Source organism: Pan troglodytes, chromosome 1 (assembly GCF_028858775.2).
Source record: "Pan troglodytes isolate AG18354 chromosome 1, NHGRI_mPanTro3-v2.0_pri, whole genome shotgun sequence".
NCBI lineage: Eukaryota > Metazoa > Chordata > Mammalia > Primates > Hominidae > Pan > Pan troglodytes.
Genome location: NC_072398.2, coordinates 11,590,911 through 11,609,457, shown reverse-complemented (window position 1 = coordinate 11,609,457; position 18,547 = coordinate 11,590,911). Strand labels below are relative to the sequence as shown.

Genomic DNA, 18,547 nt, shown 5'->3' with positions numbered 1-18,547 from the left:
AATAATAACAACAAGGTATATATGCTTATAGCCACAATAGGATAATAATAGTCACTTTTGATTGGTAAAATCATAGATTTTTTTTAAAGTCTTCTTTTTTTTTAATTTTTTAACTGAATTTATTTTCCTTTTCACATGAGGGGGGAAAAGCTACTTTTTAACCAAGAAAAATAAAATTAGAATAAATAAGCAATCATGAAGAGATTTGACGTTTGGATATTTCTTGGAGTGAAATGTCCTGTGTAGGAAAGCATTTCTAGGCTTGAAATTGGGGCAGTTGACCCACTTAGTTTTGAAACATCACATTTCCTGAATCCAGTTTTTTAAAAATTTCAAATAGAAAAATTTAACACTTTTTTTGGGGGTGGGGAGGGGGCGGTCAAAATTAGCAAACTTTAAACTTCAAAAAATAAAATAACAGATAAAAGGCAGCTTTAGGTTTATACTTCTTGAAGATCAGATGTAATGAACCAGAGTAGGAAGTATCCTGAGGAAGTTAAAATAACCTTTACTCCCAATCAAATGATAGGCAAGAAAGGATACTCCCGATTTGGGAACAGGCATGGGGTGGGTGGGGTAGGAAGGAGAACACCACAGCCAGGTAAGTCGGTTGGGCATTTTATGGCTTTTGATAACTGATGTAAACTTTTTTAAAAAGACAGTGTGTTATATTGAGAAGAATTATGTCATTGCTTTGCATTGGCGACTCTGTCTGGTAACGTACCGATTCACAATGAAGGTGAGGCTTAAGAAAAAGTCAAAAGATTTATCTGACAAAAAAATTCACATAACTCAGGTGTACCTATAAATCAACGGAATATACTTGTAGATCCAAAAGTCACGTTTATCAAAACTATGTTTCAAATGTACTTACAATATGAGATTTCACTTTATGTATATATATAAAAAGGTTGGCATCTATATTCAATTTTTGGCTTGTTACTTCAGCAGATATCCTAAGGATATTTTTAGGTTTGATTTGAAGCTTTTTTACTTTTAGTATGTAACTGAAATGCTTCTAGATTTCCATTTTGTTAAAGTATCTGTGCCATCGGTTCTAAGGAATGAAATTTCATTTTGAAATAGATGAAAATTACACTATCATTTTCAATGACAGATGCCCAGCTTGATTCCCTAGCTCATAATTATTTGTATTTGTGGGAGTAGAGAAAAACAAACCGTATTCTGGGAAACATTCATTGTCGCAGAAAAATAATATATCCTAAAGGCATATAAGTTTTCTTTCAATAGAAAGTATGTGAGGTTCGATTTTTAAAATAATAAGCTCTCAAAATCATGACATAGATTTTGGATTTTTTTCCCAAGATTCGATAATATACCCTGTTAATATTAGGTAGGGATTTAGAATTCCCAGACGGCTCCGTTTTGCTTAGGACATTGCAGGAGACTGAGATGCCAGCTGGAGTTTCTCCTACTGTTGTGTTGATAGAAGGGGCTGCTGTGAAGTCGTGACAGAGTGGTGGGTGGGTGCGATTTTCCTGGCTTAGTCTGTGACAAGGGACTTTTCTGTCCTCTGTATAGGCCCAGCGGTGGCATCAGGGCAATGAACACTATGGGCGCTCTTGGCAAGCAGGCGATGTCGTGGGGTGTATGGTTGACATGAACGAACACACCATGATGTTCACACTGAATGGTGAAATCCTTCTTGATGATTCAGGCTCAGAACTGGCTTTCAAGGACTTTGATGTTGGCGATGGTAAGTCTACTATGTTTTGTGTTTTTTTTAAGTTTGCAGCACAACGAAGCTTTCATCCTGAGGCTTCCTATCCGGGCGTTTCTGTTTCAGGGTGAGTGAGCAGATGAGTTGCAGCTGTAAATCGTGAGGGTGCCTTGTGACTGACTTGATCAGATGCCCTTGAAATAACGTTATTAGAAATGCTATCTATACGACTTAGCTAGGATTTCTAGAAGGCTGAAATGGCTTTTATGAGTATGAATAAGAAAATAAATAGCAGATAAAAGAATAGGTTTCCATCATTGTTAAATTTTCATTTAGAACTTCCCTGTTTCATCAGCTGCCTAGAGCCTCTTTCTGTTTATTCATCTCATAAAAGTGAAATGAGGACCCACAATGGATCAGGCACTTTGCTGGATGCTGAGGTGACAAAGATGAATGAAACACTGTCCTATCTTTGTATAGATTACAGATTACCTGCCAGGGGAGGTTGACACTTGTACAGTTTCTGTTTAGTGGCTAAGTTCTAAGACAGAAAAATGCAGAAAGCTCTGTGGAAGCACCATGCAGGGAGCACGTGCTGCTGCCTGTGGGGCCCCGAGATGGCCTTTGAGCAGAGTTGTAAAGATGGAGGGTGGGCCGAGTGCGGTGGCTCAAGCCTGTAATCCCAGCACTTTGGGAGGCCGAGGTGGACGGATCACAAGGTCAGGAGTTCGAGACCAGCCTGACCAACATAGTGAAACCCCGTGTCTACTAAAAAACACAAAAAATTAGCTGGGCATGGTGGCATGCACCTGTAATCCCAGCTATTTGAGAGGCTGAGGGAGGAGAATTGCTCGAACCCAGGAGGCAGAGGTTGCAGTGAGCAGAGATCACGCCATGGCACTCCAGCCTGGGCAACAGTGCAAGGCTGCGTCTCAAAAAAAAGAAGGTGTTGGTGAAGCAAGGAAGACATTTACTCTTCAGACATGCACTCCCAATTTGGTGGCCTTGGCCACACAGGGCTGTTTATATTTAAGTTAGTTTGAATTTTTTTTTTTTTTTTTTTTTGAGAGAGTTTTGCTCTTGTCGCCTGGGCTGGAGTTCAGTGGCGCAATCTCAGCTCACTACAACCTCTGCCTCCTGGATTCAAGTGATTCTCCTGCCTCAGCTTCCCAAGTAGCTGGGATTACAGGTGCTTACCACCATGCCCAGCTAATTTTTGTATTTTTAGTAGAGACGGGGTTTCACCTTGTTGGCCAGGCTGGTCTCGAATTGCTGACCTCAGGTGATCCACCCACCTCAGTCCTCCAAAGTGCTGAGATTACAGGCCTGAGCCACCATGCCCGGCCTAAATTTTAAAAAGTTAAGAATTGAGTTTCTTAGTCACATTGGCCACCATTTAAAGGGCTCAATTCCCACAGGTGGTTAGGGATGCCCCTGCTGGACAGTGCAGATAGCGAATATTTCTCTCATCACAGAAAGTTCCATTGGATAGTGTTACTCTAGAGCATATAAACAAGACAGTATCTGATAAAAATTATATAATTATCTTATTTCAGCCAGGCATGGTGATTCATGCCTGTAATCCCAGCACTTTGGGAAGCTAAGGCGGAGGATAGCTGAGCCCAGGAGTTTGCGACCAGCCTGGGCAACATAGCAAGACTCTGTTTCTACAAAAATTAAAAAAATTAGCCAGTTGTGGTGGCATGTTCCTGTAGCTCCAGCTGCTCAGGTGGCTGAGGTGGGAGGATCACTCAAGTCCAGGGAGGTCGAGACTGCAGTGAGCTGTGATTGTGCCACTGTACTCCAGCCTGGGTGACAGAGTGAGACCCTGTCTCAAAATAATAATAATAACCTTATTTCAAAGATAAGCCAACACTTCTTTTCAAAATGGCTTTTGAATATATCCTGTTATATGTTTGCATATGGATTTGCATATAAAAATGTATATATATTTGCATATATATAGTCTTGGATTTTAAGATACATACCTACCTCAACCAGTATTTCTTTTTCTTTTCTTTTCTTTTTCTTTTCTTTTTTTTTTTTTAAAGACAGAGTTTCACTCTTGTTGCCCAGGCTGGAGTGCAATGGCGCGATCTTGACTCACTGCAACCTCCGCCTCCCAGGTTCAAGCAATTCTCCTGCCTCAGCCTCCCAAGTAGCTGGGATTACAGGGGTGTGCCACCACGCCTCGCTAATTTTTGTATTTTTAGTAGAGATGGGGTTTTATCATGTTGGTGAGGCTGTCTCGAACTCCTGACCTCAGGTGATCCACCCGCCTCGGCCTCCCAAAGTGCTGGGAATACAGGCGTGAGCCACTGCACCTGGCCTATTTCTAATAGTCTATATAAATTTGTCACTGATCTTCAAAATGTTAGCCAGTTCATTGCTCGTATGAAGTTTTATATTCATTCATTTAGCTAGCTTTTGAGCAGGTATGAACATCATTTCCCTAACACAGATTTGCAAAGATAATAGGAATTTTACATTTGTGTAACTCAATATCTATGTTTAAAATTTTTAATTTTTACTTTTTGGAGATACATGGTAAGTCTAATATGTATGAGGTACATGAGAAGTTTTCATACAGGCATGCAATGGGTAGTAATTGCATCATGGAAAATGGGGTATCCATCCCCTCAAGCATTAATCCTTTGTGTTACAAACAATCCAATTATACTTCTAGTTATTTTAAAATGTATGATTGAATTATTACTGACCATAGTCACCCTGTTGTGCTATCAAATATTAGGTCTTATTCATTTTTTCTAAGTATTTTTATACCCTTAATATCTATTTTGAACACTTATCTCCGGGTGGTGAAATTAGTGCTCTAACCCTCCCCTACCTGTCTCCCTTTCTCTGATATTAGTTTTAGGGATGTCAAAGTATTAGTGGGAAGGTAGGAGGAAGGCTTTTTATTGGTGTTATCTATCTGTCTACACTGGCTGCTACTATGGATGTGACTTAGGTTTCATTTTTTTAATTGGCTTTTTAAAAAATACTTGACTGCTATGCTTCCTTTCTTTGGATGTTAAAAAAAATTTAAATGCATGTGTGAGTTCTGTTTGTATGGTACGTGGTTCATATAATACACATAGATTTGCAGAATGCTCATCCATACTATTTAAGCACGTAACGAATGTTCATGGTACCACACAGTCGCATAGACCAATCACCATTGCAATAATGAGATAGACTCTGAAGTGTATCACTGTGGCACATGGTTTTGAACAATTTTGGCTTTTGACTTTGTATTTCATAGAATTTTTAAAATTTAAAAACTGACTTGAACTTTGTATTGGTATCTCTATCATAGAGTTAACACGGGATTTTGATGAATTGTCTGAAATTTTGTGGTTGAGGTTGCTGGGCTTTTATGAGAGGTTTTGGGAGGACCTGCCTTTTGGTCTTCAAGGCAGGTTATAAGCTTTATGTAGCAATGATCATTAAGTAGTAACTTTGTAGGGGTCAGTCATGAGTCTAAATTTTCTACTATAGAAAGGCTTTCAGAGTTTATCCATGCCTATGATTTTTGAATGCTTTTTGGTACTGGAATATCTCTTCCCCATCCCTCCTCTCCCAAATTGACTTTATATAGCTTCCCCAAAAAAAGCTCCTTAATTTACCTGTCACTACTGGGAGCTAGCCTTGAGGTAGCTAGAGCTCAAAGGATCCAGTTTGAAAAACTATTTATTTAGGGTTTTCTAGCACAGAAACATACTGCAGTTGCTAAAGTACGAAAATGGATTTATAAGTGGTCTATTTTAAATTTTTCTTACACCTAGCCTGTCTTTATGTCTGTATCATGTTCGATTTGCCATTTTTAACTATCTTCATAATCTCTTCTTATTGCTACAGAGAAAGCTCAGTCATTTATACATTGACTATTAAAGTATGTGGTAAGATGGATAAATGTAGAAATTATTATCCATGGAGATATATACACACACACACACACACGCATACATATGTATATGTGTGTATGCACACACATACACACAGACACATGCTGTAGATCCCTGTCTGGTCACCTTAGTAGACAACATGGCCAAGTATATTTTGACCTTTCTATCTATTGCATAGTTTATACAACTGAAATGATTTGCTGACCAGTATAAGTTGTTTCTATATACCATCAAAAAGAAAATCACAAACATCTTTGAAAGACTGATATGGCCATCCAGTTAAATTCAGGGGGAGCTATGGCCATCCCAGTTCTGGAAGAGGATAGGGTTGTTCTATAAAGGTACTGCTAGGAACAACCCTATCCTCTTCCAGAACTAGATGGCGGATCACAAGATCAGGAGATCAAGACCATCCTGGCTAACACGGTGAAACCCTGTCTCTACTAAAAATACAAAAAATTAGCCCAGCGTGGTGGCGGGCACTTGTAGTTCCAGCTACTCGGGAGGCTGAGGCAGGAGAATTGCTTGAACCTGGGAGGTGGAGGTTGCAGTGAGCTGAGATCACGCCACCGCACTCCAGCCTGGTGACAGAGGAGTGAGACTCTGTCTGAAAAAAAATAAAAATAAAAAGATGCTGTTAGGTCTCTTCTAAGGGGCTGCAGACCTCTTCCTCAAATAGGGACTGCAGCAGCCCTCAGGAAACTCATCTGTTAACTGGATAAAAAACAAATGACAGAAACACTGGTCTCTGGTAGAAGGAGCAAGACTCTCATTCCCTCAACTCCTCCTCAAAACCACGCTTACATGGTCAAGATCAAGAGCATTGTTGAACTAGAGTGAAATTCCACTAGAATTTCAGGGTTTAAAGGCCGCATTGTCTATGTGGCAGATCCTCTGTTAGGATTCTCCCTTCTCTTTGGCTTTTTAAAAATCTCTTCAGAGTATCTTTGGGGAAGGCAAAAGGATTCCTTCAATCATCACTTTTAAAAGACCCCTTGGACTGTAATGTCACAAAGGAATAGTGAGGGGCATGTGTGGAAGCAGTTTTTAGATGAGCTTAAGTTTTTCCATGAATTCTTGTCTCTTCTCACCATTGGACTGATAACCATTCAAAATCAGGATTGGGGAAGCCCAGGGAAAGAGGTTGCAGTGTTCACTCTTATGGACAGAATCCTAAGATTGCTTCTAGGAATCTTTCTCTGTGGTGTTCACACCATGTTATATAACCCTCTCCTCTTGAGTGTCAGCAGAACTTGTGAATATGATGGGATATCACTCATGATTAGGTCACTCAATCAGTTTACTTTGAGTTAGTCAAATAGAGATTATACAGGTGGGCCTGACCCAACCAGATGAGCCCTTAGGGATTGGGTCCTTCCTGAAGTCAGAGAGATACAAAATATGAGATAAATTTTCCTGCTGGACTTGAAGAAGCAGACTGCTGTGGTATGGAGAGAGCAACATGGTGGTAACCTGCAGGCTGCTTCTGAGAACTGAGAACAGCCCCAAGTTCATAGCTGGCAAAAAAACAAACAAAAACCGAGAAATCTCAGTTCTACAGCCCAAGGAACCAAATTCCATCAATAACCAGGGAGCTTGGAAGATGACTCCGACCCTCAGATGAGAATGTAGCCCACGTTACCATCTTGATTATATCCTTGTGAAACCCTGAGCAGGGAACCCAGCCCTACCATGCTGGACCTCTGACCTACAGAACTATGAGATAAGAAATGAGTATTGCTTTAAATGGCTAAGTTTGTGGTAGTGTGTTCCATAGCAATAGAAAACCGGTATGTTGATCAAGGGGCTTTCTTAGGTTCAACCGAACCTTCAGACTCACAAGACTATCAAAGACCACCCATGACACCAGTCTGTTTAGAGAGAGAACAGGAATCATGGCTTGCCAGCAGGGCAGTCCCAAGGATTCCTCTTCCAACAGGAGTGTTTTTAGATGTACGTATAATTCTCTGAGTTCATACGCGGTTACCTAATCAGAAGCCATTTTTATTATAAGCCATGCTGCCTAATAACTTAGTTGACATTTCAGCTTTTACCCACAGAGGTATAGTAGCTAATCAAGCTGTGATACTCCTCCATACCAAGAACCTAGGAGGAGCTCTCCTGACACATCTATGGTCTACTGCATTTTACCAAAACCAGAGATTATTCCACATCATGTTTTGGGACCAAGGCTTTTTATATTAAAGCCATGATTTTTATATGGAGCATCCCTTTATGTACACATTCCTCAAGAGCCTAGTGGAGGTGATCCTCATCACATTAGTTGGGGGACAAGAACAGGGGTAATAGAGGCCTGAGATCTCTCTTCTTTTCCCCCACCCCCAGTGTACCTATATAAATTTCCATACATCTTACCACATAATTATTTTCATTACTAGCCAATGTAACAATAAGAAGGAATTATGAAGATGGCAAAACATGCCATATCAAGCATGACACAGACACAGAGACAGGGTAGTTATATGAGAAATGTAATTACAGAGCACTTATAAAACCTTTTAGTACTTTAGCAACCACAACTTATTGCTGTGCTAAAAGATTTTTTCTAAATTGTTTTTCAAACTTGTAATATGACAAGAAAAAGAAATTGGAGATGATAAGAATTGGAGTAAAAGGGACAAATTTATCATCATTCAAAGACAATATAAGTATTTACAGAGAAAACCCTAAAGAATCTACACACATTACTAGGAACAATTGGAGTGTTTCACAAGGTAGAATTTCTGTTCTAGCAGCAGTTAAGAAAAGTAAATTAAAGATACCATTTACAGTAGCATCAGAGACTAGCAGTAGGTAGGTATCTCTCTAACAGAAGGTATATAATAATACCTTTACTGAGAAAACTATTAAAACTTATTGAGAGATGGTTGACTTTATTAAAAGACTTGTTACCAAATAAATGAGAGGTGTGTTATGTTCATGGAGAAGACAAAAGCCTGAAGATATTAATTCTTCCAAAAGTGATCTATAGCTTCAATCCGTCGATCAGACTTTTCAAATAAAAATCCCAACAAGTGTTTTTATGGAAGTTGATATGATGACTCTAAAATGTATATGGAAGTGTAAAGGGCTAAAATATCTTCTGTCTAAAAGCAGTGAGGGGATGCATGTCCTACCAGATAGCAGGATTTATTGTGAAGCTATAGTCATTAAAATAGAGTGGTATTGTTGTAGGGATAGACAAATTGACAAATGGCATAAAGTAGAGATGCCAGAAACATAGAACTGATATAGAAACAGATGCCATAGAACGTGATGAGGTAGTGTGTCAGTATGTTGGAGAAAAGAGGCCTGTGACAAATGGGGATCTGTATGGAAAATATGAGATGGTCACTTCTTCACACCCTATATGATGACGAACTCCAAGTGGTCTTAAATGTCAACAGCAAAACTTTGAAACCACTGGTGGAGTATATAGACAAATTTAAGAACATTCATTTAAAAAAATGAATGTTCTGCTTCCTTAAAGGAAGCAGAAAAACAGTCAGGTATTAATGGGGAGAAGCTATTCACAATGTGTACAACTGAAAAACATGTTAGTGCTAAGAAAATATAATTTCTGAAATCAAGCAAAATGATGAAAAGGTATGAACAGGTATTTCATAGAAGCAGCAACTCAGAGGGACAATAAACGTGTGAAGAGATGTTCATTATTATTGATCAGGGAAATGCAAATTCACAATTAAATGCTATTTTACATCCATTCTGTTGGCAAACATTTGTAAAGACCTGACAATACTCAGCATTGGAGAGCCGTACACCCACAGAACCTCTTTTACGTTGCTCTTAGGAGCGCAAATTGGTCTCTCCACTTTGGAAAACTGTGTGACAGGATCTCTGAAAATGGAATATTCACATACCCATGACCCAGAAATTCTACTCCAGTTTTTTAGCTACACTAATGTGTCTCAACAGCAGGAGATATGTACAAGAATGGTTGTAGGAGCACTATTCACAATTGCCAAAGCCAGGATACAACCGAAAGCACACAGGATGGATGAATTAACTGGAAACTACGGTAATAAATGACAACATGGATATTTAAGGGAAAGAAGTCCCAAAAGATAACTATGGTAGGCCGAATAATGTCCTCCAAAGATGTTGATTGATGGCCTACTCTTGGAAATCTGTGAATATGTTACTTTACATAGCAAAAGAGATTTTGTTGATGTGATTAAGATAGTGATCTTGAAATGAGGAGATTAATTAACCTGGATTATCTGGGAAGCCAATGTCATCACAAGGATCCTTATAAGAAGGAAGTAGGAGTGTGTGTGTCTGTGTGTGTGTGTGTGTGTGAGTGTGTGTGTGTGTGTGTGTGTTTGAGAGCGAGAGAGAAAGAGAGAGATCGATCTGGGAGTCAGGGAAAGCCAGAGACCTCTAGAAATGACAGGAAAGTCAGGAAGTGGGTTCACTGCAGAGCCTCCAGAAGGAACTCAGCCCTGTTGAGCAATAGGTTGGTAGATACTTACAGTATTTTTAAAAGAACCAACTAAATAAATAAAAACAGGTGATGATGAGAGTGTGTCACAAACAAAAGGTTATCAGTAATCCACGGTCCACTTCTGTGTATTTTGAAATTCTTCTTTTGAGACAGAGTCTTACTCTGTCACCCAGGCTGGAGTGCAGTGGCACGATCTCAGCTCACTGCAACCTCTACCTCCCGGGTTCAAGCAATTCTCCTCCCTCAACCTCCCAAGTAACTTGGATTCCAGGCACATGCCACCATGCCTGGCTAATTTTTAAATTTTTAATAGAGATGGGGTTTCACCATGTTAGCCAGGCTGGTGGCTAGTCTTGAGCTCCTGACCTAAGGTGATCTGCCTGCTGTGGCCTCCCAAAGTGCTCGGATTACAGGCATGAGCCACCACACCTGTTCTGAAATTCCTAAAGAAGAAACAGGATTGTGTCTGTAGAGCTTTTGGGACTGATCTAGTAAGAAGAGGAGAAATTGATGATAAAGGTATGAGTATGAGAGGAGATAATTACTCATGTTCCTGATAAGGTGAAGAGGGGTGTGATCTCAAGCACAAGTGGATGAAATGAGACAATTTTTTCATTTTAGCACAGAAAAAAAAATGGCTCAGGTACCCGTCATAGTAGTATCCTCTCTTTTATGAGCAGGGTGCCTTGTATGTGTAGGGGAACTCCCCAAGCAAAATGAACGGCTTTGAATGAATGGCTTCTCTGTATTTCTTTATCTTCTCCAACTCCCTAGTGTTTGATTGCCTCATATCCTACATAGTCCTTTGGTGCTTCCCATTGCCGCCTTCTCTGGAAGCCTATTTCCAAAGGGAAGTCTCCCTTCCATCTTCTAACATAAGCCTACACAAGAGAATTTCTTTCAAAAGATTTCTGAACTAGAATTGATGCAATGCCCCTTTTGGAGGTATTATTTTTTTGGAGACTTATTTTGCAATGCCTCTTTTGGGGGTAATTTTGGAGACTTGTTAAAGTCTCTCACCCATTCTGCAGTTTTGATAAGGTGGTGGGTATGGGGGCATGTACTCTCCCTCAGTGTCTCTTCCTGCCTGCATCTTTGGGATAAGTCTATGACCTCTGGGAACAGAAGAGTCCTGCAGTGAATGGCTTAAGATGCTCCTGGCCACGTGGAGAAATGGTCTCTTCCTTGGTGACCTCTTGGGTTGGGTTTATCTCTCCCTGTTCTTTTGTACCATTAGAATAGTAACATCTTAAGGACTGAGAATCAGATATCAGCTTAGAGGGAAAAAAAAGAAACAAAACACAACTAAGAAGGCCAACCAGTGCCTTTTATTCTAAGTCTCTGGAGAAACAGAAGCAAATCTTCTAGTTCATTTATGATCTAAGCCCAGCTCACCAATTTAAAAAATCAGAACTTGAGTCCCAAATACCAGCTAATAATAAATTGTACTTTTTCTTTGCCTTGTGCTCTCTTCCTTGCCATGTGAGGATAATTTACTTCTTCTTCTTCTTCTTCTTTTTTTTTTTGAGACAGAGTTTCACTCTTGTTGCCCAGACTGGACTGCAGTGGCGTGATCTTGGCTCACTGCAACCCCCGCCTCCTGAGTTCAAGCGATTCTCCTGTCTCAGCCTCCAGAGTAGCTGGGATTACAGGCATGCGCCACCATGCCCGGCTAATTTTGTATTTTTAGTACAGACAGGGTTTCACCATTTGGTCAGGCTGGTCTCGAACTCCTGACCTCAGGTGATCCACCTGCCTTGGCCTCCCAAAATGCTGGGATTACAGGCGTGAGCCGCTGCACTGGGGGAAAATTTACTTCTTAAAGCACACTCATAGGGCAAATTTCCATGGGTCAAAAAACTATTATTAATTTAATAGGAAAAAAGTGCATTCTTGAGCTCCTATATTAAACCTAATTTGTATTAAAATTATACTAAATCTCCCTAAAATGAAGTCAGTAATTAATTAACATGTCATATGCTCACCTAAATGTATTCCCTTCTTCACTTGTTCTTCAGTTTGGTTGTTAACCTGTTCTACCAAAGCTTGTTCTTAACTATCACATAGTATAAACTCCAGATTCCCTTACAGAATATATCATACCGAATATGTACATAATTCAAACTTCAGTGTAAGAAAAGCAAAACAACACCAGCAACAATAAAGTTGGAAAAAAACAATAAAGACAAAGGAATGCCAGTGAAGAAACGCAGATGATATCTGATTTACCCAGCATATTGACGGCATAGGGAAAACCATGCACAGAGTCTTCTCTGATGTGAAGCGTGTGCTTGTCTGCTGAAAGAACTTAGGCGCTATGGGCTAATTCTTACGACTGTGAGGAAGACTGCACGTCTCACTCTGCTTCTGCTTGGCTCCTCCAGAGCCACGTGAAATCACAACAATTCTTTTTTTTTTTTTTTTGAGACGGAGTTTTGCTCTCGTTGCCCAGGCTTGAGGGCAATGGTGTGATCGCCGCTCACTGGAACCTCCACCTCCCAGGTTCAAGGGATTCTCCTGCTTCAACCTCCTGAGTAGCTGGGATTACAGGCACACACCACGACGCCTGGCTAATTTTTTGTATTTTTTGTAGAGATGGGGTTTTACCATGTTGGCCAGGCTGGTCTTGAACTCCTGACCTCAGATGATCCACCTGCCTCGGCCTCCAAAGGTGTTGGGATTACAGGCGTGAGCCACTGCGCCAGGCCCCAACAATGCTTTAAAAAAAAAAAAATGAGGAAATGCCTTAAGGGGTAATGAAATGAATTTCCCATAAAGTAGAATTCAAATTCTTCTAATGAGGGATGATTTCCGGGTTCCTTGGGGCTCCACACACATGGCTTTGGAGGACATGTGTCTGCTGGCAGATACAGCGTTCTGAATACAAACCATGTCTCCATTCTACCTGTTATGGACTGAGTTGCATAGCTCTAACCCTCAATGTGGCTGTATTTAGAGATGGGGCCTTTAAAGAGGTAATTCAGGTTAAATGCGGTAATAGTGTGGGGCCTTAATCCAGTATGGCTGGTGTCCTCATAAGAAGAGGAAAAGACACCAGGGTTGACTGTGCTCAGAGAAAAGGCCATGTGAGGATACAGCCAGAAGGCTGCCATCTACACACCATGGAGAGGGACCTCAGGAGAAACAAAGCCTGCTGACACCTTAATCTTGGCCTTCCAGCCTCCAGACTGTGAGATCACACATTTCTGTGGTTTAAGTCACTCAGTCTGTGATCATTTCTTACGGCAGTCTGAGCTGACCAATACACCACCCCTTCTACTCTTGCATCCCCTACTAAGCTAGTACTATTCTCAATCGATTCTTATGGGAAGAGCCTTATATTATCAGTAGTTTGAAGAGCTAACCGTATCCTTAATTAAAAATAAGTGAGAGAGTCACTTAAAATCTTGATGTATAGTTTATGGTAAAAGAACGGTTATTTATGTTTGGAGATTACCGCATTCTACAGTGTCTGCTGTGGTTATGTATCTTGTGTTGTCCATTTCAAGCTTCTCAGCTATTCTGCAAGTAAAGATCATCTCAGAGGCCCATGATGGTTATAATCAAATCCAGAAACAATACTTTTGAGTCTGTATTTGCCACCTGAAAGGAGTGTGAGTAAAATTGAATTCCTGGTCCTCTCAGAACTCGTGGAATTCCTTTCCTTGGAAGAAAACCAGATTATTTTTGTAATTAAAATAGCTGTATAGCTGTAGACAGAAAAGAAAATGAAAAAGAGAGGCAGGGAAAACTTTCCATTATTGATTTTATCATGCTGCTGTTTTAGAAAAAAAAAAAAGAAGCCAGGATATAGAACTGCTAGTTTGTTCCTACAGTATGCTTTGTACCCTCAGTTGAAATATTGCAGCAGTTAGATTATTTGATGGAAATGGGTGGCTTATCCAGAAGTCTGGCTTTCAACATGGTGTGAATTAAGGTTAGTAGGTCTGTACCATCCCCAAACCCACCTGCCTGGCTTTACCATAACAGCTGAAGTTCCTGTCACCAGCATCCTCTGTGCAACCTGCTATCATGATACAGACCTGGGAGAGTAACTTATTATTGGGAATCTCCTTAATTAAAAATCAACACTTATCAGAGGAAGGAAGAAATCAGGACTGTGAGGCCAACTTCTATAGCAGAGGAATCCAAGTACAACCCAATTCTGAAATGATTCTTGTGTGGCCTTGGGCAAATAGCCTGTTTTCATTTCCTTAAAATAAAAACACAAATTAGAGATGATCTCTTCTTGTCTAGTTCAGTTCTAAGATTCCAGAAATCAAAGGCAAGTGTTTTTCTGTTTGTTTGTGTTTTACCTTCCCTCTCAGAGTTTTTTATTTTTTATTTTTATTTTATTTTAATTTTATTTTTTGAGACAGAGTGTTGCTCTTGTTGCCCAGGCTGGAGTGCAGTGGCATGAGCTCAGCTCACTGCAACCTTCACCTCCTGGGTTCAAGCGATTCTCCTGCTTCAGCTTCCTGAGTAGCTGGGATTACAGGCACCCGCCACCACACCCAGATAATTTTTTTTTTTGTATTTTTAGTAGAGATGGAGTTTCACCACAATGGCCAGGCTGGTCTCAAACTCCTAACCTCAGATGATCTGCCCACCTCGGCCTCCCAAAATGTTGGGATTGCAGGAGTGAGCCATTGTGCCTGGCTAGCATTCTTTAAAAAAAAAAAAAAAAATCAACTTTTATTTTAGATTCAGAAGATATATGTTCAGGTTTGTTGCCTGGGTATATAGCGTTATGCTGAGGTTTGTAGTACAATTGATACTTTCACCCAAATACTGAATATAGCACCCAATAATTTTGCAGCCCTTGTCCCCCCACCACAGTTGTCCCCAGTTTCTATTTTTGCCATCCATCTTTATGTCCATGAGTACCCAGTGTTCAGCTCTCACTTGTAAGTGAGAATACACAGTGTTTGGCTCTCTGTTCCTGGGTGCTAAGATATGGCCTCTGGCTGCATCTATGTAGCTGCAGAGGACATGATTTCATTTTCTATAGCTGCATAGTATTTCATGATGTATGTGTACCACATTTTCTTTATCCAGTTCACTGTTGATGGGCACTGAGGTTGATTCCATGTTTTTACTATTCTGAATCGTGCTGGGATGAAACCTATGAGTGCATGTTTCTGTTTTTGGTAGGATGATCTATTTTCTTCTGGATATATATATATACCCAGTAATGGGATTGCTAGGTTGAATGGTAGTTCTGTTTTAAGTTCTTTGAGAAATCTCCAAACTGCTTTCCACAGTGGCTCAACTTATTTACATTCCCACCAACAGCGTATAAGCATTCTCTTTTCTCCACAGCCTCGTCAGCATCTGTTCTTTTTTGACTTTTTAATAATAGCCATTCTGACTGTGTGAGATGGTAGCTCTTTGTGGTTTTGATTTGCATTTCTCTGATGATTAGCAATGGGAACATTTTTTCATGTTTGTTGGCTGCTTGTATGTCTTCTTTTGAAAAGTATCTGTTCATGTTTTTTTGCCCATTTTTTAAATGGGGGTGATTTGTTTTTTACTTGTTGGGTTATTTAAGTCCCTTATAGATTCTGGATATTAGGACCTTTGTCAGAAACATAGTTTGCAAATACTTTCTCCCATTTTGTAGATTGTCCTTCTCAGCATTCTTGATTCAAATTCTAGCATCCATTTAACTACCTATAGAAACTTAGACAAATGATTTAACATCTTAGTTGTTTCCTCATCTGAAAAAATGGGATTAATATTAAATAATATAGGCAAAAGTGCTTATGTATTATATGGCACATAATAGGCCACAAGCAGCTAGCCGTTACCTTTTCTTCTGATCAAAAAATGTGAATTTAAATCTTCATATAATATTGGTCATTTTTATCTGCTTTTTGGCCATTTGGTTTGGGTTATATATTTAATACATGGATTCTTAACTGTATTTCAGAAATGTTAAAATTTGAAATAATTTATTCTTAGGAAAAGCTGGTACGCTTGTGATCTGCTTTATCTTCCTTTTATTGTAGCCCCAAACAGAGATTTCAAGCCTGTATTTTGCCCCTACATCTTTGGGACTGCTAGCTCCTTGGCTGGATTTGCATGCTCATCACCCTCCCCTCTGCTCTGGAGCAGGGAGGCTCATCAGCACAGAAAGTTAAAATTTGCTGAAGCCATCTGTCTTTTGTTGGAGGAAGCAGCTTAGCCATAAGTTGTAGCTACTGTTTTAACAGATTTGCAAATAGTTAGGGTGGGTCTGGCTCAGGCCCAAGTAACTGATTGGGCTCATATGCACTAATTTAAGATCCACTGCCAGAATGAAAACTTCCCTTATATATCATCAGGCTCTGTTATTTGCAGGGTGTCAATTAAGGTAACTGGATAGAAGATCAAGAACACAAAGGACAGGAAGGTGGGACCCATATTTTACATGTGCTGGGAGAGAGGCATGATTTTGTGGAAATCTGTTTTATTGTGTTGAAATACTTGTGTGTGTTCTGCCTACTTCATGCTAATAAAGAATTGAACCCCAGTTATGTTTAGCTATGAAGTGATGATTAAGAATGATGTCATTTATCAATCTGTTTTGTTCAATTTATGCCAAACATTCCATCTTAATATCATTTATCATTTTCTGACACTGTATGATGTAGACAGTGGTATACAATGGTAACTAGTTTTTTATTTACCTGTTACCTGTCTTTTGTATTCAAAGTTTTGCTCCAGAAAGTCAGGGGTTATTTTTGATTTTGTTCACAGCTATATTCCCAGTATGTAGAACAGTTCCTGGCACATGGTAGGTGTTCATTAAATATTTGCTGAATGGAGACACCTGATACTCTATGAAGACAATGTAGAACAGTAACTTAGAAAAGGGATTGGCAAACTAAGGCCCAAATCCAGCTCACCACCTGTTTTTTTTTTTTTTTTTTTTTTTTTTTTTTTTTGAGACAGGGTCTCGCCTCACTCTGTCACCTAGTCTAGAGTAGTGTGGAGTGATCATAGTTCATTGCAGTCTTCAACTCCTGGGCTCAGGTGATCCTCCCATCTCAGCTTTCCAAGTATTTGGGACCACAGGCACATGCCACCATGCCCAGCTAATTTTTAATTTTTTAAAATAGCTCTTTGAAAAACAAAGCTAACTCCTAAGCAGTGTGCCCAGAGTCAACCTAATTTGTTAATTTTTTTTTTTTCTTGTAGAATCAGGGTCTCGCCATGTTGCCCAGGCTGGTCTCAAATTCCTGGGCTCAAGCGAGCCTCCTGCCTCAGCCTCTCAGATACAGATACAGGCATGAACCACTGCCTTGGCCCTGCTGTTTTAAGTAAACTTTTATTGGAACACCACCACGCTTGTTTGTTTACATACTGTCTATGGCTGCTTTTGCACTATAGCTCAGAGTTGAGTCGTTGCAACAGAGGCCATATGATCCATGAAACCTAAAATGTCTTCTCTGTAGTCATTTATAGAGTTTGCTGAGCCCCAGGATAAAGCATGGGCATTGGGATCCACCAGACTTGGATTTATTTTCTGGTAACTTAGTAGCTGTGAGGGCAAGTGATTTAAACTAAGATTTTGGTTTCCTCGTGTGGAAAATGGTAATAACGATTCCTATCTCATTGGATGGTTGTAAGGGTTCACCAAGATGAAACATCAGGAAACATTAACTACTAATATGGAGCCATGTGTGCTGGGAATTTCATTTATTGGCGACCTCTTCATTACGCAGGATACTTTGTCATGTACTGAACAAAGGGAGGTGACGGAGGCCTGGCCCTTTCTCTGTGTGGCAGCTGAACAGTACCTGTAGTTTTTCTCCATTCCGTCTTCTTTGATCCCATTGCCACATAGTTGTTCCGGCTGTGTATAGGCTAATTTTTAAAGGTAAATGTAGTTTCTAGAAATATTGGTTGTTTTGTTATAATAGATTATTAAAACCATAATTTCAGAAGTAAGAATATGATTTGATTTTTCCTGTTAAGTTCTGCTTCACTGAAAATGAGAAAAAAATATGCTAGTTTCTACCTGTGGAGGTACTTGCATAAATACATTCCTTTAAAGGGGACCAAAACAGTAAAGCAATAAATAGAAATACCATCTACTGGTATAATTGCTATAAACTAATGCAAAAATGGCGTGTATTTAATTATTTACTTTAAAAGTTGTATATTGCTTTTGAATATTTGGAAAATACACAGGAATATAATGAAAGTGATTAAAAATTACAAACATTCCCACTACACAGAGAAAAAATTGACTTTTAATACATCTCTCCTACTTAAAGAACTGAGATGATATTGTAAAAATAATTTTCCATCACCTCCTTTTTAACTTAATATTACATATTTGTCCAAAGGCATAGAAACATTTTAAACATACTTTTTTGGTTTTTTTAAAATCCACTTTTTATTTTGAGGAATATCTGCCCTGCAGAAAAGTGCAAAAAAATGCTTTGGTAACACCTGTATATTCTTCAATCGTCAATTATTTTTATTTTGCCGTATTAATTTTAT

The 18,547-nt window shown here is 39.5% G+C and overlaps 1 protein-coding gene across 22 annotated transcripts in view; it reads left to right on the top strand.

Annotated features, from left to right (window-relative positions):
• RYR2 (ryanodine receptor 2) overlaps positions 1-18,547 on the top strand; it is a 788,912-nt gene that overhangs the window by 521,136 nt on the left and 249,229 nt on the right. For all 22 annotated transcript variants that reach the window (XM_063790296.1, XM_063790294.1, XM_063790292.1 and 19 more), the window contains one exon: positions 1,543-1,717. In XM_063790296.1, the coding sequence (XP_063646366.1) occupies positions 1,543-1,717 (175 nt within the window). The remainder of the gene's footprint in view (positions 1-1,542; positions 1,718-18,547) is intronic.